A 21,576-nucleotide genomic window follows, 5' to 3' on the forward strand; every position below is an offset into this window, starting at 1 on the left:
TGTACACGATTTTCTGTAAGTAAATGTAAAGAAAAATCATGAGTAATTTGTTCAGTGCTTAATTCAACCCTATGATGAAGTATATATATGTTACATAATGGATAATTTACTTGTCCAATTCAAAGTATTTCATGCAAAGTCGTTACATATTTTATGCCAGTACTGAGTATTCGCTTTTTTATTTTTTTAATTTGTCTCATTCATTCTAGTAAGCTCATAAGGAAAACACAGACTTGCCAACGAAGTGAAATAGAATTGATCTGGACTTGTTATCAACAACCCGCAGTAAGTCCTCAATGAAGAGAACTACTAAATTTGAATCCAAAAAATGATTGTCAGAATGTTGTTATTATGAGTAATAATAAATTTCATCAGAAAAGTTTATTCTTTCAATTTATAGATTTTAGTACATGTATCAGAACAAAACGCAACACTTAATTGTTGATAAATAGCATTGAGCTTCTGATAACATGATGTATAATGCATATGAAGAAATGCCGTACATGACAATAAGGACAACTTTGCTTATTGATATTCATTTCTATTTTGATATTTCTAAAAATTCTCATAAATAAATTATTGATGTTTTTTTTAAAAAAATAAATATATAAATTTCATCATATTCTTATCATTTGTTTCAAGAATCAACTGTTACAGTATTGATTTTCCAAGTCAGAAATACTTGTATTTTCTCCACGCGGAGGCTTAATTGTTCACTTTTTCTAAATTCTGACCTAAATGTAATTTGTAAATTTAAAAGGAACTATCTTATCATCTTTAAACAAAGAAATGAAATGAGAGCAAATAAAAAGTAGTCGATATTTTAAGACATTTAAAAATATTTAATTTAGACTGTTTCTACTGTCAAACAAAATGTAACAAAACTGTTCAGAAACACATCTCAAATTGACGTAAGTCGATGATTGATTTATAGGTGTAGTTTAGAAAAATACTAAGTGATGTCAAATTTTGAATCGTATCGATCTTTATTTAGAAATAGCATATATCATTTACGGACCATTGGAATAGTGATTTTTTCAGGCTCTAGTTAAACAATTGCAATTAAACTCACATATAAAGACGTATTAACATAAGGACTCTCTATCTCAAAAGGAGATAATGAAATACAAAGAGTTTTAAGTAATATGATGTATTTATCATATATTGGCGCTACTGGCTGCGGTGGTAATTATTAGGTTACTACTGCTGCTACCGAAAACAAATACAGTAGAAACACGATGCGACGACCAATTATTAGGTAAATTGTCCACTGGAATGTTAGTTCGAAAATGCACAAAGATTACTGGATATAATCTCTTTTATGCTTCCTCTTTCCAGCAAAAATTAAATGAACAGTAACCTAGAAAACTAAAACTTAACACATGTATGTGTTGAAATTGTTGTTTATTAAGGCTTGATAGATTTCAAGCTAGTATATACAAAAACCAAAATTTGACAAGCAAACACCGGTTGAGACCAAGTAAAAATTACATGCATTAGCAAAATGTACAAGTCTAAACTTACAAACATGTATATTAGAAGTTTGGTAACTATAACCAATTGCAAACACAATAAGTGGTATAATACATCAAAATTACAATATTCCAAAATATTTGTATGGAAACAGACATGACTAGAAAAATCATTGTAAGTGGCAGAAGGTGAGGTCCAAAAGCTCCAAAAGTTGAGGAGATTTTCAAAATCTCTGAAACTACCCCATAAAGCAATGAATGACACCAGTAGATGTACATGATTCCGGTACAGAAAAACAAAAAAAGGCATTTGACAGCAACAGCATTTTTCTTTATGGGATACTACCTCAACGCTTTGAAAATGATCCGACAATATGAAGATTTCCTAAATGAAAACCGAGGTGTTCAATATGTAAACTCGAGGTTTCCGATTATATGGTAAAGAATAAATTGTAAATTTTTGTAATGATAATTTATCGAGAAAAGAAAAGGCATCAATGGGTGTTTCATACAATTTTGAAATGTTTTGAACAACGCCAATTCATCCAAAAGAAATAGCGCTTGAAATTATTCTAACGAAAGATATTTCTGTATTTATTTCCTTTCCTCTGCGTCCTTACTCCATATTCCTTGAGGCTCTGTGTTTTTCTTGGAGAAATGACATGTATGCTTACGCGGGTTATGTATTTTTCTGCAACAGCTGCGACATTAATTCCCGTACTAAAAACCAAAGAAAGCATTTTGTTGTTTAAGAAATAACAAGGAGAAAAGGCTCAAAATACAATATCAGTATACTACCAGACAGTATATCTTTAGATAGTCTTTCCTCCTGTCGCCGATTTCTTACAATAATTATATCCGTAGAAAATTTTTGATTTAGCTTACGTTGCGCAATAAGTATCATATAGATATTGGGGAAAAAGTCACTTTCCATTGGAAATGCCGAGGGAAATTTTTTAAGATTGAAAGATTCACAACTCCCTATTGTCAATACATGATAAGAAAGAATTGTAACTTTGTTGGATATTTGATAGAGGATACATAGATACAATTTTGTGCCTCCTTTATTCAGAAAATATCTATGTATAGTAACAAAAATAAATAGCATCAATCATCTTTTTGCTTAGGGTTAAGTCCTCAGGTTCTGAAAATCAGCGGTTCTGTTATTGAAAATGCTCACAAATGTGTCTCTGAATTTCCAAAGTAAAGTGAATTTTCCCATGGTATTTCTTCAAAGTTCATCATTAAATTTAATCATAATATTTAGGAAAATAAACAAAATCTCAAATATATTTTCAGGAAATGCGAATAAAAGCACCAATTATGCAATTCCTAATTGAAAATTATCTACAAGTACATTTCATGATAAGTAACTATAAGTATCCAGACATCTGGAGAAATTGCTTGTCTTTTATTATAGTCCGTCTATCAATTTTAATCGTAAACAAGCTTGATTGAATAATCATTCAAATTACTTACATGTTTTCTTCAACCTGACTTACTGCAAAATAATGTCTTTTAACAAATAAAAAAGGAAAGAATAAGATTTGGAGAAAACAAATATAGTTTACATTTCACTTTTGGAACATTGTTATCCCTTTAAAGGATTAATTAATGCTTATTTTCATAGTCTCTGCGACAGTTTTCTTTTTACAACAACAGCATATATTATTTCATTCTTGCAATACATGTACTGCGTGACGTCACTGGCAAAAATGCTAGATATAACCAAATATAACAGCAACTTATTCTCACTCGTTATAAACGAAACAAAATTCAAAATGAAACAAACAGAGAAAAAAATGTTTGGAAGTTCTGATTAGTTGAACTTATGAAAGAGCCCGCGTGGTGCAGTGTTTAGGGCAATTTTTATCTAGAGTTACAGGTAAGAACTAGTTGATCCTTACATCTTTAGTCGATCCTTACATCGCGGGTTCGAATCCCACTTGGGGGCGTGGAGACCGATCATTTGGATGAGTCCCTTTAAACCGAGGTACCATGTTGCAGTAGATGTTGGCACGAAAAACATTCCTCAGCTCAATAGCCCAGATTGTCGTTTACTGGTCTGAATCTGTAGACTTCCTCCTCCAAATTATGGTTTCTCAACATGAGTGATAAAATTTCGAAGAGTAGTTAAGCTAAAAAAAATTATGAAAGAAGTGATACTCTTGTTTATATCCACATCTTTTCTGCATTGAAATAGAAAACAAATCTGGCTATTTGCAGCTTGTTTTTGCTGTACACATCAAACCTAAAGACAAAGATAAACTCCAATTATGTAAAACTGTCATTTATCTAAATGTAACAGATGGCCAAACTAAATTTGGATATTACATAATCTTACATGGCATTTGATTGGCTGCGTTTTAATCAGAAACCAGACAAAAACTTCAAAATCAATATTGAAGTGTAAAAGCAAACTGACTTCTAAAAACATGCTACCTGGTCACATGACACCAGTAGGACTAATTACAGGACACAAGCGGCTCTTCCCAATAAGGTCTTAAATCTTTCTCTTGTACTCAAAAATAATTTAATGAAATATGGATCTTTATAAGTTGATACGTTACATGTAATTAATTTTATGTAGAAATATGCTTTAAATTTTGCCTTAAATATTTCAACAACAGGAAGTTTTATTTCCTACTTCTGCGCAAACATAAATAACAAGGAAGAAATTAATTTTGCCACAAAAATGTATTACATGTATAGGTAACAAGTTTAGGCGTGATTTTTATTTACGGTGTACGTTTTTTTTTTTAAATTGTTTCTTATGAATATAAAGGCATAGAAGGTTATTGCTTGGAATGTGGGGAGATAATGGCTATTTATTCCGACTTTTGGCGGACTGCTTGGTCAACGCAGTCGAGTTCCTGCCTGTGTAAAGGTTGAACAGACGAGTCAATGACACTTTTTCAAACATTCATTATTATTGAAGAAACATGGTGGTCATTCATACTGGGAGTTGGGCCGAAGGATTTCATATGAATAGCACAGATGTTGACGGAATTTATGTAGATAAATCTACAATGGTATCAGAAACTAAGGAAAAGATACCAAACAGATTTTGTGCCAACAAAATATACAAATCTTGAGATACGCAAAGGGGTTACGCAAAATTAATATTACCCACGCACAAAAAAGCAGAACAGCACTTGCAACATAAAGTGGTACGTGAAACTAGATCCCTGTATGTATCATGTAAAGTGCACATAGAATATCATGAAGAAGAATGAGCGTTTCGTAAGATTTAGAATAAGATGAATGACAAATATGAAGTGAAAAGTTTAAAGAAAGAACTCCATTTACTCCAGATTGTGCTTCATGAAATATGCCTACGTGCAAGTTTGATAAGATTCTATGATTCTCAATAAAATAGGGTAATAAAGTTTACTGAAAATTTAAAGTCATTTTCTTGATAGTACATTGGTCTATTATTTATTTGAGAGGAATATATAGAATGTACAATGACATGAGTGTTTTGATCACCATAACGATTTTACTGAATGACATATAAGTACTGGAACAGAAAATAAAATAAAAAACAAAGTCCTCACTTTTACATTATTGACACAAGTGTTGTGCATATTCCTTTTTTTAGGAAAGTTGACAATGTCAAAAAGATGTATAGACAAATTCGTGGAAAACAATTATTACGTTAAACACGTTTTGCATGTGATTTGTGCCAGAGATAATCTATATTTAATTTAATGAGACTGAATTGTCAACAATGTACCCAATAGATCCCCTTCATGAAATATGATACATAATTTTCCAAGCCATGATTTTCAAGTATAATTCAAAGAAAGAAGAAAAAACATTACCACAAAAGTCATACATTATACATACCCAATCCCATTAGGTTTTAAGTTCATAAATAATAATTTGTAAATGATCGCAATGCACTTGTCAAAGTGACCTCATCATGGTAAAATTTGATGCATTTTATGTGCAGTGAGAGGCCAATGGAGAGATTTTTGCAAACTTATATATGTACATTTTAATTAAACTCAGTTATATATTTTTAGATGTTTAATAGATTAACAATTGTAATGCATAAAATTCGTCCAATGCTATTATAAAGACCCCAAATCCTTTTACTATACCTCTTGTACGGTACAGTTTGTTTTATGAACGGTACGTTTCGTTTTTTGAACAGCATTGTTCGCTTCTTGCACGGTAAGAACATTCCGAGAACGGTACGGTACGCCTGCACGTAACACTTTGGTGAATTGCCCTTAATTAAACTACTTTAAATGCTACCGTGATTACATATTACTGTAAACCAACTTTTATTCGCTTGCGAGAAATATTCGCGGGTTTCGCGACATACTTTAACTCGCGAATATTAATCGCCGCGAACAATTCATTTTGCTTTGTATTTCTGGAGAATGTTCTTCAGTCGCGAAAATTAATCGTCGCAGATCAATTTCAAACTGACGAATCGCGAATAAAAGATGACAAGCAGATTGAAATAGTTGGTTTGGAGTACAAAAGGCAGATAATGGTGTGTCTTGTACGTTTTATATACATGTTTTCGTTTTTAACCAATTTCGTCATTTATTTTATTTTTTTAATTAAAGTTCTGTGTAAACTAGTTTCTATTTATTTATGTTGTTTTAGTTGTTTCGATTGAACGAGGATCGCTCCTGAGCTTTTGAGCAGATTTTCTCTTACCGGTAACCTATATTTAAAAAATGCTGCATAATGTTTTAATTTTTACAATAAATTTTGATTCGACAATGTCAATTTAACTAATTACAGTTAAAACTCCATGATTTAATTCCATACCAAAATTAAAGCATTAAATGAGGAACTATATTTTGTGGCGGAAGGTTTTTTTTTAAGAAGAAAATGATCATTTTTTTCTCTTTCGAAGTATTTAAGTTTAGATTCCTATTTATACATGCACTAGTCTTCACACAGAGTTATTTTATGCAGTGAACAGTTTTATACTGGTCCTTAATCATATATTGAATAAACTGTCATGAATTCTATTATCATATTTGATAAGTAAAACAAATATATTGTGAAAATCAAGTAAAAAATAACTTAAGCTTAAAATTAGCATTTTTTTTTAGTAATATCTAAAAATTAACATCACAGACCCCCACTTTTAATTTTCTTTTCTGAATATATAAGATACTTTTAACCATTCGTCTTAAATTCAGTAAAATGTCATTACCTTTAAATGATTTTTTTTTACTTGTTAAATTTTTATTCCCAGAAAAATGAATTTTTTTGGGTGCAAAAATAATTGGACATGCGGAATAATTTGAAAATGTTTTCGTTGTCACAAATTTTAATGTGTCAATTCAAGACGAAATAAGACTGTGTTTGTTCCCATAATTTATTTAATTAAAAATGTTGGAGGAAAAACTTTTAAAATTGATTGATGTGTAAGACGTATTTACAGTGCAAATAGGTCAAACTAAATGCTCTGTAGAGCCAAGATTGACCCCCATTTTTTGTTTTGATTCTTAATTAAGCTATGTGTATAAATTCTAAAAATATACTTGATAAAAAAAAAATCATTACTTTTGATGGCAGGATCCAACCTCCTTAATATTTTATCGAGTACACCATAACCTTATAATTCAATACTTTGGAAATTGATTGAATGAATCAAATTACACCGAATAACAATGATTAAAAAATAAAATTAAAATATTTTAGTCGCAGTCGGAATGCCAGCCTTTTTGTCTCATTATTAAATATACGTCACATAATTATTTTTTTATTATTCAAATATAATTATCATTTTAAATTTATCATAAAACACGTCTAAATAATGAGTTTAATTTTATAAATATTTTCTACATGCTATTATCGCGTCTCCCCTTCTTTAATTTTTTTTTCAAATTCTTGTCGTCACTGCTTTATAAAAATCATTTAACTAAACTTTTTCGTGACTGAATGATCAAATTACGGAAACTTATTGCTGACAGTTGAAAATATTTTTTGCTGTGTCATAGGTACGGGGTACTTAGTCGTACGTATGAGAAAGCAAGTCGTAATTGACAAGATAAATCAAGCACAAACGACATAATATGTTGTAAGAACGAGTAATTAGTAATTACGAGATAATATTTCCTTAAAATGAGATAACAAGTCGTAAAAGAGGGGCATACCATAAAACCTGGTCTTTGGCCTGGCCTGGCTTCCAACGCAGCTCTATTAGGGCTGCTTAAAGGGGGCGGAGCCTAAATTATAGGGAAATGTTCACTGTGACATCACACAAAAAAGCAATTGCTCACAATAACAGAAAATGAAAAAAAAATTGCGATTTAAAACTGCATAAGAGTAATTAACTACATGAAAATTAACCACTGCATTCATTTTTGTCGTTAGTTAAATCCCACACAGCAAGATATAAACAAGTCATCGATCGCAATGCACTTGTCAACATGACGTCATCATGGTAAAATTTGATGCATTTTATGTGCAGTGAGAGACGGATCAAGTAGCTTTACACAGTGGAAAACGCATTTTATTATTAAACAGAATATTATTTGTAAATTTTAGGTACACCATTAATACATAATTGAAAACTTTGTTTAGTGCCATTATGTAAAAACTGTCGAGAAAATGTATTGAATTAATTCTACCATGTTTTTATACAGGGTTTGCATGCTTCACGCCGAGGTTCTTCATTAAATAGCCTTTTTGCAAGGGCATACACTAAGTAGATCTTGACATATTTAAAATATAGAAAACGGAAACATTCCTTGACTTGAAAACTCTGCTGCGTCCCTGAAATCGAGAGCATTTCTTAAGAAATACATAAAATACTTGGAAAAGGTCACAAATATTTCGACTAGAACTAAATAACTTGACATTTAAACGAATAGAATGAGAATTCTATTTAAAGCAGCAGCACTTTCCATAAACTACATTGTACAAGATATGTAGAAACAATTTATTACTAATTTTTTTTTTAATTTTAACTAGGGTATGTCCTTGCGATATTGAAATTTGTTCATGACCTACAAGAGAAAACATTAGATGCATTTATCACGTGCATGCACGTATCCTGTACAAATAATGTGACCAAACCAAATTCAATACAGAGCAGGGTATTCAATGTATTTTTTTTAATTAATATTAAAGTCATGTGATAATATAGTAGAACTCAGTTTATAAAGCTTTGTATTTGTAAACCTATAGGGTTTCGAATGAACATTTTAAACTTGGACTTTATTCATAACACAATTATTCTAGTTATTAATAGTGACAGTAAAATAAAATAAAAGTTTGTTAAACGGGGATATACATTGTTGGTGTACCACATACAGTGATTTTAAAATTGGAAAAGAGACTTTAACATCATGAACTATAATTATATTGTTAAAACAAATTGGATGTTGTTAGTGGTACACTGAGCTATAATTTTGTAAATTTTTTTGTAATGAAATTGATCAGAATAGACCAATCAAGCCCATCGATAATAAGTAATAAAATTTGAACGGAAACGAAAATTTACTATTAAGATTCTTGATTAAGAGTCATAAAATCGGGAACTTTGAAGCAGATACGGACTACGGACTAAGCGTAGGTGGTATGGCAATGTTAAGTTAGCCAATGAAAAGTACTTTTATATCCGGGACCATGAATACCCTCTGAGCACAAATATCCCGTTTTGCCGGAAAAAGGCATTCTACTCTATCCTTCTTTCTTTTGACCATTCATTAGGCATCCATTGACTCTTTGGATTACAATTTGGACTCTAATTTTTTTTAACCTCACCTTAAATATTACTTTTGGAGTTTTAGTTCTACGCTCTTCTGAAATATTTGGGACGGGTCTTTAAAATTTTGGCTACAACCAGTGTATTGGTCTATTCTGACGAAATTTCAGAAACAATCATTTAAAAATCTATACAATCACGGCAGAATAATAAACTTTTCAGAAAAACTTACAAACTTTATTATTGGCTTACAATTTATGCAGGTTTATATTCTGTTGATTTCTTCAAAGTACGCCTTAACAGTGCTACAAAGTTAGCCTGGCCTCTTTCTTGGCCTCAAATTCGGCTCCAAACCAAACTTTGGCCTAGCCTCAAATTTGGCCTCTGTAAAAACTTTTGGCCTCTATTTTGGCCTCATTACTTTAAAATAAATAACATAAACAATAATTGATAACTTGTTTCTGGGCAGTACTACTGTAATTGGATATCGGATCACAAAAAAAATAAATAAATAAAAAATTGCAGCATGGTTCTTGACATGGAGTCAAAGTTAATTAATCATACAACATATATGTGCATTGTCAGTTAAGCCACACATGTTTTGTAAATAATTTCCTGCTTCAACTTCCTTTTCCCACATTTATCAAAACAAAAGGTGATTTTGATAGCAGTTTAATAACACTGATGTTTTGAAACACTTGCATCCTATCAACCAGACTATTAGGACCCTATAGCATATGGTCAATTACTTGCATATCACAGTGATGACAATATTTTTATAATTTTAGATAAGAGTCCACGTCATAAAAAGGCATTTTTTAAATTCTTAATAACAACAGTTTTAAAATACAAACCAGTAACACTTAAAGTAACAAATATAAATTCTTTTTAGTTCTTAGGTTATTATTACCTATCTGCGCTCATTTCTTTGTTGTCTTGATAATTGAAAGTAATGCTTCTAAACTTTTACTGTGAAGATATCATTAATTCCACCTTGGAAGTTAATTAATATATTATTATATATATATATATATATATATATATATATATATATATATATATATATATATATATATATATATATATATATATATATATATTAGTTTTATAGTATGCCGTAAAAATTCGTAATAACGAGAAAAAGAAGTCGTTATAACACGGTAAGTCGTACAATGGGAAAAGTTGCTCGAATGAAATTCATATGAAATTCGCATGTGGGACATTTCGCACGATTTTTTTTTTATGATTTTCACATAAATTTCATGCGAAAAGGCAGACGCATGAAAATCATGCGAGCCACTTTTCCATGTACAAACGACATGATAACTTATACAAGATACTAAGTCGTTATAACGAGATACGGTATCTCGCAATACCGAGAAAATAAGTCGCACAAACGAGATAATGAATCTTAATAACGAGATACTACTTTTGTAAATCACATGCACTTACACCAAAGCGTCTCGTTTACATTCATATTGTAATTATCTGCATTTATAAACGGATCTACTTTCTTTCATCTTCACCTAGATGAATATATTTATTTATTTTGCAACTTAGAAGAAATTTTTCCGTTGAAGATTTAATGTGATGAGTAGATCGAAGTACAAATTTTTGCTGTTGTTCAATAAGGCAAGTGTTAAAAATATTTGGGTGTTCACTTAGTTACATGTACATCTAATTAATTTTTCAGAAACGTCTCCTTTTAGATTTTGCTCAAAATATTTCCAGTTACAGGAAGTTATGGTCAGGTTCCCTACAAATAAGGAAGCAATACAAATTTCTCGCATTGTGTCATCACCAAAGTATAGAAAGCTTTAAGTTTACTGTGCTGTTGATTACAGGATTTCTTTGTGCTTTCCATACTTGCAAAAATAGGACATTACAACTTTGAACAAATATGTGGGAAGATGATGACCATTTATGCCAACTTTTGGCAGACAACTTAATCAACGCAGTCGGATTCCTGCCTGTTCAAAGGTTGAATAGACGCGTGGATGAAATCCTTTCGGATATTCATTATTTTGGAAGAAACGTTGAAGTCATTCAGACAGGGAGTTGGGCCGAAGGTTTCCGCATGAATGGCACAGATGTTGACAGAATGTATATAGATAAAACCGCAATAGCATCAGAAACTCCAGGAAAAATACCAAACAGATTTTGTGCCATCAAAATAGACACCTCTTCAGATATCCAAAGGGGATATGCGAAATTGATATTGCTTACCCCACAGAAAGCAGAACAGCACTTGCAACATGCAGTGGTACCTCAAGACGGAACCCTGTACATATCAAGTAAAGCGTATATAGAATCATATGTCGAAGAAAACCAGGAAACACATGGACCCTGTGTAAGAAGAGTGGCTCAACAAGGAACTGAGCAAGATGACGCACACTGCTTACGCTGTGCACATTGGCCATCTGATGCAATGGAATGGTACCACAGAAGTAGACTACATGGGTGGCCAGAATATCAGTTGCTGAAGGACATCTACAAGAAATGCTGCCATGTGGTACCAATTGGTCCCAAATTCATCGACAGTAATGGACTTTGGTCTGTTGACACATTGGCATGGCGATTTTCCTTTTCAGTCGCAGAAAAGAGATTAGTTAATACATTTAATGATACACAATTCCTGGTTTATGGCATTTTCAAGCTTTTGGTCAAAGAGGCATTCCAAGAGACTCAAAACATTTTATGTTCGTATTACATGAAAACGCTTTTGTTTTGGTGTATTGAAGAAACACCAAAAGAACGGTGGAGGAAAGAACGTTTAGTTTCCTGTATAGAGATCTGCTTCAAACGGCTGATTATGTGGGTTTCAAATGGATATTGTCCCAACTACTTTGTCAGAGAAAACAACATGTTCCATGGCAAGTTAGACGAAGTTGAACGTGAATCCCTTGTTATTCATTTGTCAGAACTGTATGGAGAGGGATGGAGATGCCTTTTGACTTGTCCATCCTTACACAATCTCAGAGATGATCTACAGAGAATAAGACTTGGAATACTTGAAATGCCGAACAATGGCATAAGCCCGGATGAAGATTTCAGAGGATTGATTGCACAAACAAGGAATGATTCCACTTCAATTTCGGAAGACACTGAAGACAATGCAATCTTTTGTCAATTAGAGTCTGTCGTTCAGGGTCATCCAAACTTCCGAAGTCTTGAAACACAGCTTTTCAATGCAGTGGCCCTTTTACTTAGAAAGGAAACGCAACTTTATACCTTCATGAACGAAATCGTGACACTCTATCTGTATAAGACTTTACAACACATAGCCATGATATTTCTTTATAAAGCATTTAATGACAACCGAAAATGTAAACGTTTTCGGTACAGACAAATTAGACGGGCACTCGACTTGATGAAATTTACAAACTGCGCAGATATAAGTAGAGGGAGACTAACTTTAGCAACGACGTTTTACTGTTTTGGATATTACTACAAGGCTTTGAAAATAATCCGACAATACGAAGTCTTTCTTGAAGATAATCAAGGTGTTCTTTATGTAAGCTCTAGGTTTCCAAATGATGTGAGTGAAGAATACATTATAAATTTCTGTAATGGTAATTTATCAAGAATTGAAAAGGCCTCAATGGGCGTTTCGTACGATTTTGAAGTATATAGAACAATGCCAATTCATCCAAAGGAAATAGCTTTTGAAATACTCCTGGTGAGAGATACTTCAGCTTTTCTTTCCTTCCCACCACGTGCTTATTCCAAATTTTTGAAGGCTCTGTGCTTTTCTAAGATAAATGACATGTATAGTGTGAAAATTCTAAAGGAGGAACTGTCAAGCATTCTTCCATCGACCCCTGATACTGCAATTTATCTCTTTTATACAATGCTGGCAATATTGGAAGCCAAATTAGATCGATTTGACAAAGCTTATCGAAATTATTATTTGGCATACTGGCATAAGAAGTATTTGACTTTGAAAGAAGAACATTGTTGTGAATGGGATTCCTTACAGTCACCCCTGTTGAACGTGGCTGTAATGGTGAGACTCTTGATTTAAACTTGCACTGTATTTTTAAAATTTGAAATGGCATGAATTTGCTCATTTGGCTCTCTTTAACTGATTGTTATTTTTAATTATGAAAGAGGACACTTAACATTAGCTTGCACTATGAGGGCATTTTATTTTCCCTTAGTTTTGTCAATGTAATACAATTTCAAAAACCATCAATAAGGCACATAGCACTAAGAGACCACTTTAAATGATTACAGTAGTTTAATGTAATTTAAATTATAACCTTCCGAGTTTTATCTTGTTTAACCTTAAAAATTAGAATATTTTGGTATTAATTTTGTAAAACTTTTTTGGCATTAAAAAAAAACCTATTTTGTAATAACCTACAATGTTTTAAACGGATTATTTACATTAATAACCCGTAGAATTGCAGAAAAATAAACAACAAACTAATATTTCAGTGGCATAGATTGATTGATTGATTGTATGTTGTTTTACGTCCCGTTCGAGAATTTTTCACTCATATAGAGACGTCACCATATACCGGTGAAGGGCTTCAAATTTTGACCTTTACTCGGCACTCAGGGCCATTGAGCAGTGAGGGATCTTTATCGTGCCAACGCCTGCCGTGACACGGGGCCTCGGTTTTTAAGGTCTCATCCGAAAGACCGGCAACTTTCACTTCAAAGTGCCGAGCGCATGGCGAAGGAAAAGTTGCTACCCATTTTATCGACTTGGGTCTGTCGCGGCCGAGATTCGAACTCACGACCTCCCGATCACGGAGCAAGCGCTCTACCGACTGAGCTACCGTGAACAGTGGCATAGAAGTATCTATAAAGAAATGGCAGATAGTGCATCACATCACAATCCTCCGCTGGAGGATTGTTAGTCCTCGAGAATCTCTACAGCCCAGTAGCTAACTACTTCAGTACTACCTTATGGATATATATTTGAATGCTGTGGTAAAAGATTATATCCCTCATAGCTCTGATACTTCGACGTATCGTATTTGGGCTCCAGTCTTTGGCACCCTTTTTCAGCTCTGCAAAGCCTTTTTACCGTTCACGGTAGCTCAGTCGGTAGAGCGCTCGCTTCGTGATCGGGAGGTCGTGAGTTCGAATCACGCGACTGACCTAAGTCGATAAAAAATGGGTAGCAACTGTTCCTTCGCCATGCGCTCGGCACTTTGAAGTGAAAGTTGCGGGTCCTTCGGATGAGACCTTAAAAACCGAGGCCCCGTGTCACGGCAGACGTTGGCACGATAAAGATCCCTCACTGCTCAATGGCCCTGAGTGCCTAGTAAAGAGTGAAAAATTCTCGAATGGGACGTAAAACAACAATCAATCAATCAATCAATCAAAGTCTTTTTTATTTACATATTTTGGGTTTCCAACGTTTCGGCTTAAGCATCACTAAAGAGACATAATTTGTCGAAATGTGCATCTGGTGCATCAAACTTGGTACCGTATATGATTTATATGGACAAATGAAAAACAAAATATGCCAGGCAGAATACACATCAAGACGACCACTTCGCATCTTAACTCAATGACTTAATGACTCACTGACTTAATGACGGACCCATCATATTATATGATTTGTTTTTAAATGTAACGGTACATTGTAGCGAGACAGGTGTTCCATGTACATGCAAATGAATCATTTACTTTAAGTGCATAATCGAACAAATTTTATGGGGTTTGCATTCTAAGTACTGTCTAAAAATATTAGCTATATTAAGGAAGGAAATGGGAAATGTGATCTTAATACATTCCTAAAACATACTATTATAATCTATATCAAAAAGTAACTGTATATACGTGTAGATAAGGTAATATTGGTACCCATTATAAATACGATAGTGTCATACTTAGTATCAGTTCAGCTGTGTCACGTGACTTGTATAAAAATAATATTCTAAAGTTGAATGTAGAAAATGTCACTAGTGCAAGGGCGTACGCATGTTTCTGGAAATAAAAATTGATAAATTAAAAGAGGATAATATTGTCTTCCTGAAAGTGCCAGAAGCAAGTACATGTATGTGCTGTTTCGGAAGTACTAGTAATTTTGTCAGAAAAACGTGCAATAGCTGGAAATTCCTATATTTCGCTTAAATTCTGTTATGAATGAAAATAACAGTATGCAGGCTATAATCAGCTCCAAGCACTTTTCATAACAACAATTATTAGAATAATAATTGTATTTATGTATTTAATGTGGGTATTTATGTAGAGGATTCTATAAGAATTAAATGCTTGTAAACTTCCTTTATTGTAAAAATTTTTAGATCCACGCCTTGGCCAATGTACTTATTAATTTCGCCTAGCCAAGGATTGTATAACGTCACGTGGTCAGCTTAGCGAGTCAGTTGTATTTTGATACCCGCACGCTGACCACCGTTTACAAAGAGTCACGTCTAATTTCAAGACATTACAACTTTTTGTGATCGTTATAGTCATCCAGGAGGCGTGCTTTCTCGTTCTGTCGAGTACCTGACGTTTAAAAGAAAAGCAAAATCCAATGTACTGTCGAGTACTGTCACAGTTTGTGCTTGTTTTATATTTATTTTTTTCTACTCGTTTTTCGGGGGATCAGATATTATCATATTTTACGTAACTTACATTCAGAGCTTGTGAGTCTAATCCCCTTCTTGTCTGTTAAATTGTTTACATTTATACCGTCATTAAATAAATGACATAATTCATCTCTATGAATGTGTTTTATTTGATTGGTACAAAGGATGTATTCGTTATAACAAAAGATTTAACCTATAGGAGAGAACAATTTTCCGAATAAGTCTCATTTAAAAATCAATGTTCTTTAGTTGTTTTCTATCGTATATTTGTCTGAATTTTTCAAATTTGCATTTTGAACCTATTTTTTTATTTGCAACTTTGAAATTAACTTCCAAAGCTGCTCAAAACAGTATTTTGTCCGTTAATGCACTGTTTTTTGCGTGAATTTTGGCATAGAAGTCCTTCGGGGCACGCCTGCCCCTATATTACATTATGAAATTTTTGATAGATTTTGATCTAAGGAATAATTTAAAACAAGATTATTTCAGGGGCACCCCTGCCCTAGGGTCGAAATTCGTAAAAAATCTACAAAAATGCGAAAACCTATTTCTATCATACTGGTATATATATCTATGACATTGGTGTTCATAGTCAGTTTATCTCAGAGAGATAGACCGCAGACTCTCACCATGAACATTTTTAGTGTCCTGGATCGAATCCACCTTTTGGCATACTTTTATTTTTTCAAATTTTCACCTGTATAAACACGAAATTAATTTTTTTGGTTTTACAGGCTTTTGCATTTTACTTCTATTTTCTTCATTAAATGTATGTTTGCTGTTGATATAAATGACATTTATGGAAATGCAGATCATAAAATCTCTTTAACTAAACGCAATCAACCGGAACTATACAGTGTAAGCACACTTTGTTCGAGGACACGAACCATACACTTTATGTTACTTGATATTGCAGGTGTCACGAAAAAAAAATCATGCCGAGCAAAAATTGCTGCGTTTGTCTTTCAAGAACATCTCTGGGTAATAGTACTGTTGTGCCAGTGGGAGATATACTGCGCTATGCAGAGTAGATGCAGTTCATTCCTTGGGAAAATTGTGGGCATTGGCGATATGTTATGCCAAACAGGAGGGAGGTTTACAGATTAGAAAAGAATGTGGTAAGGTCAGTTAAGGTTTTATGTCCCGTTGCCATTACCCAGGCATCAAGTTAGGACCCTCATACAAAGGATGTATCTGTAAATACCGAGGTAGGGTCATATGAACACACAGTTGACTTCAACTAAAGCGATACATGAGAAACAAGAAACTACACGCATGTGGCCTAAAGTCAGCGACCAGAACGGATATCGATAAGCTTTTTATAAAAACTGAAACCAATATCGGCCCTATAGGTCAACACATATATTTACCTAGAAGTGATCTTTTAGCAAAAACTACCTGTGTTGAGCTTGCCTAGCATTAGAAGACATAAATAATTTCATGATATAAGCAACTGATATTCCATCTTTCAGCTCAAACAGTCTAATCTATGCCCTTTCGCTTTTGAGGTTAATTGGAAATTTACTTATCAATTAACCAATGGATCCACTCCTCTGGATCACTTGAACTGCATCAAGTCAAGACTTATGATATCGTTCATGTCATAAGATTTGTTTCTTAACTCAGCCGTATTGTTATCAAATGATTATATTTTGCATGCTCTAATTAATAATAGATTAATTGAATGTTGTATATAAATTGTTATTTACGCATCATCTTATGGTAAAATTGATTTTGTCACTTGCTAACGTTTTAATGATGTAGCAATGATATTTTCCAAACGGTGCAACTTTGACCTTCCTTATCTTAGCTGACAATATTGCATGAGAATGAAATATGTCATTTATTGAAACTAACAAATGACGAAAGCTTTGATTCACTGACAAAGAAAGAAATAGACAATCGTCAAACATTTTGTCAACTAGTTAGACAAGAATTGATCACATTTGTCCTGATCCCCCCTATAAAACTATATATATATATATATATATATATATATATATATATATATATATATATATATATATATATATATATATATATATATATATACAAACAGGGACGTAGCAACGGTTTCAAAAGTGGGGCGGGAGGCATCTTCCCCTCCAAAAATCTGACAAATCTGACAAGCAAAAAAAAAATTAATTGACTAAAAGTGGAGGAGCAAACTTCCCAAAATCATCTGACAAGGAAAAAAAAACAGTGCAAATTTTGCAATTTGACATCTAAAGGAAAATTTACTTTAGCAAAATACTATACCCCCCCCCCCCCTCGCGTTCTACGGGCTGACAAACGGGCCTGACAAATAACAATAATACCAATAAGTTTAAATACAAACTTTGAAAACTTGTTGCCGATACAAGGATATCTAGTTGCAGATCTGTAGCAAAGAGCTACTGTGCCACCCATTGAAGAAAAGTGTGTATTTATTGCGCACAAAAGAGAGCGCTGTTTCTCGATTTATTTCTCAGTATATATATAAATATTACTAACTATCTGTTCCTAACATATTATTTTACCACTTCCACAACAAAACTGTATGTACGTCATGTACGAAGCGCGTTGGACCGAATTGTCTTGCCATCCAAGATGGCAGTATACATATGCGAAATTGTCCATGGTCTCAAATTCAGGCCCAAGAGGGCTATTTACAAAGGTTTTGGGAAATATTTTATTGTGGAAGTAGTGAAAAAATATGTTAGGAACACACGGTTTGTAATATTTTGAGATGTTATTAATATATATATGAGGAGAAAAAAAATCACGAAGCAGCGCATTTTTTGTGCGCAATAAATACACACTCTTTTCAATGGGTGGCACTGTAGCTCTCTGGTCGTTCATCCCAATTTTTCAGACCAGCGAGCTACAGATCTGCAGCTAAAGGATATCAAGAATCTTGTTTAAAGTCCACATTTCGCAAAGTCTTTGATCTATACAATAACCTTGTTTGCAATTACAATGTACAATCTATCGTTAAGTCGAATGTTTACTGATGTCTTTCATAAGAATTTTTAAGTCATTATTTTCACAAAAAATTGTCTCCGGTTTTTTCTGTTTACCATCTCATAAAAAAGAGAACACGACGAAGTGAATACTTGACAGGGGATGCTCACGCCTTCATGGCACCTGATCCCACCTCTGTTTTCAGAGTTCCATGTTTGCTCTGCTCACAATTTATTTGTAATGTTTGATTGGACTTTGGGCATGATTACCGTTCGTTATCTTCACATTTCAATCAAGCTTATAAAAGCCAAAAAAAAATGATTGCGAACAATAAGGCCAAAAGTAACAATTGCTTGCTTGATTGAATGTTGTTATACGTCCCGTTCGAGAATTTTTCACTCTTATGGAGATATCACCATATACAAGTGAAGGGCTTCAAATTTAAACCTTTACTCGGCACTCAGGGCCATTGAGCAGTGAGGGATTTTTATCGCGCCAACGATTGCCGTGACACGGGGCCTCGGTTTTTAAGGTCTCATCTGAAAGACCCGCAACTTTCACTTCAAAGTGCCGAGACTTGGCAAAGGAACATTAACTACCTATCGACATAGTTCAGTCGCGACCGATATTCGAACACACAACCTTCCGATCACGAAGCGAGCGCTCTACCGACTGAGCTACGGTGACGGTCCAAAAAATACAATAAGCAAATATTAATAGATGTGATAGTTCGTCCTTCAATATCGAAGATGACCATAATTTCATCTCGTCTGTTACTGTGTTTTGTTGTAAGAGTGAAGAAGAGTCCAATCCTCGCATGGAAACGTCCTTCCACAAACTGGACAAGAATGTCCGGGTGGAGTTACGACCGACATTTCTCTCTCATTGCGCTTCGCACGTTTTTGTTCTGTCAGGTTGATGCACTTTTCCTGGTATAGGTTTTCCCCATCTTCACACTTGAGCGCCAGGCACCACGATCAAGTGCTAGATTTTCCCATGTGGTAGGTTCAATATGTAACAGCTTCACGGACACGTTTAGGGAATCTTTATACCCTTTTTTCTGACCACCCCTAGGGCGTGTAACATTCACTAGCTCGCCGTATAGAAGTTGCTTCGCAATGCATGTGTCGTCCGTTCTACGAACATGTTCTGCCAAACGGAGTTGCCCTGAACGTAGTATGGTGTCGATGCTGTGTATTTTTTTCCTGGTTTAGAACCTCAGTATCTGGGATTTTGTCTTGCCATCTGATGCACGATATTTTCCGGAAACATACTGTGTGTCAGTACTACTGCTATGTACACGCTAAACTTTGTTGCTGTGGTATTGCCACGACAGCCCCATACTATTTTGTTTAGACGGCCAAAGGCAGAGCTAGTTTTAGCTATGCGTGAGTTGACTTCATTGTCAATGTGGGTGTTTCTGGATAGTGTGCAGCCAAGGTATGCAAACTTTTCCACAGGGTTGGGGCACTCAGATTTGATGTATATGTTGTAAAGAAAAACATAATAATTAAAAAAAATAATAAAACCTGCGATTCTCAATTAAGTAAGCTACAAAAGTTTACTGAAAATGTAATTTTCATGGTTCTACTATTTAAGAGGTAAAGATTTAACATATTTGGATCGCCATTACAATTTTATCGAATGAACATAAGTATGAAAAAAAGAGAATAAAAAGATTCAGAGTCCTCACTTTTTACTTACTATGCCATACAGAGTCGTGCATCTTGTTTAAAATGATTGAATATAGATATGCACAGGCAAAATATCATTCCTTTTGCATAAGTTTGAAGAAATAATGAATTATGGATTTTTAATTGTTTTTTAATTCAATTTACATTCATTTTTTTTCTTTAAATTCCAAATTTTTTGACCTCCGGAAATCTTTATTATTGAGAAGAGTTGAGATGAGTAGACAGATTTGTGGAAACAAATATTAGGCACGTTTTGTATGTTTTATGCAATAGTTATTTAAGAAGATTGGCTTGTCAGAAAAGAACCCAGCAGGTCCACTTTTAAAAAAGAAAACAAAACCAAAAACAAAACAAAAAAAAAACATAACAAAAAATCAATAATTAAGATTACCTTAAATGTCTTTTTTACACGCATTAACTTTTTCATTGAAGTACGCCTACTTAAATTAAAGAAATGTATGGCCTTTTAATTATAAAAATAAAAAATTAATAAATTAATAAAAATAATAAATGATTTGAGCGTATTTTTTCTTAAAAATCAATGTGACCAAAATCATTAACATCATTCTTGTTTTATTGATAAATGAACGCCACGTGATATTTTTTCTACCAATTCCACAGAGGACCTTAAGATAAATCTAGAATTAAAAATCTTAAATTCTTTGTGTTTGATTTATTGCAGCTACAAATGAAAAGTACATGTCTCAAAAAACCAAAAGAAAACCGTGTTAATGAAGCAGTATTTTAAAGAAAGGAAAACCGTTGGAATTACCATTAAATCATCACGCGTTAGGTCATCGTCATAGTAATCAACTCCATTCTCGTACTGATTACAGATTTCAGCTTCCAGAATTTTTGCACTTTGCATTCCTTAAAGCGGAGAAGTTTTTTTAATAGAATATCATCTTTGTAAGGCTGTATGCAATTAATGAAGGTATTCTTTGCTTTGATTTGGCACGGAGAGGCCGTAGTTAAACTGAATATATAATTAAAAATAAATCGTTGCTAGTCTATACTTAGACTAGGCATGTAAAAATCATTGTCACAGTCTGATGTTCCCTCCGTATTCAATCTTGTTAAGAATACAGATTGTATATGAAATAAAAATTACTGCACCACAAATTTTTTTTAAAATGTCCTTTAACTTTTGTTGGACTTAATTATTTAATTCCGAGTTAAATCATCCTTCTTACCTCCTTCAAATGGAATATGTACATTCATTTATC

General features: G+C 33.3%; 1 protein-coding gene across 1 annotated transcript; it reads left to right on the forward strand.

Annotated features, from left to right (window-relative positions):
* The first annotated feature begins 11,059 nt into the window (after positions 1-11,059).
* LOC133195295 (uncharacterized) lies at positions 11,060-13,183 on the forward strand. The gene has a single exon (XM_061331146.1). The coding sequence runs from the start codon at positions 11,060-11,062 to the stop codon at positions 13,181-13,183; it is 2,124 nt and encodes a 707-aa protein (XP_061187130.1).
* The last annotated feature ends 8,393 nt before the right edge of the window (positions 13,184-21,576 follow it).

This window comes from Saccostrea echinata, unplaced genomic scaffold (assembly GCF_033153115.1).
Source record: "Saccostrea echinata isolate AGI-Se365-2 ecotype Australia unplaced genomic scaffold, CSIRO_AGI_Sech_v1 ptg000029l, whole genome shotgun sequence".
Taxonomy (NCBI): domain Eukaryota; kingdom Metazoa; phylum Mollusca; class Bivalvia; order Ostreida; family Ostreidae; genus Saccostrea; species Saccostrea echinata.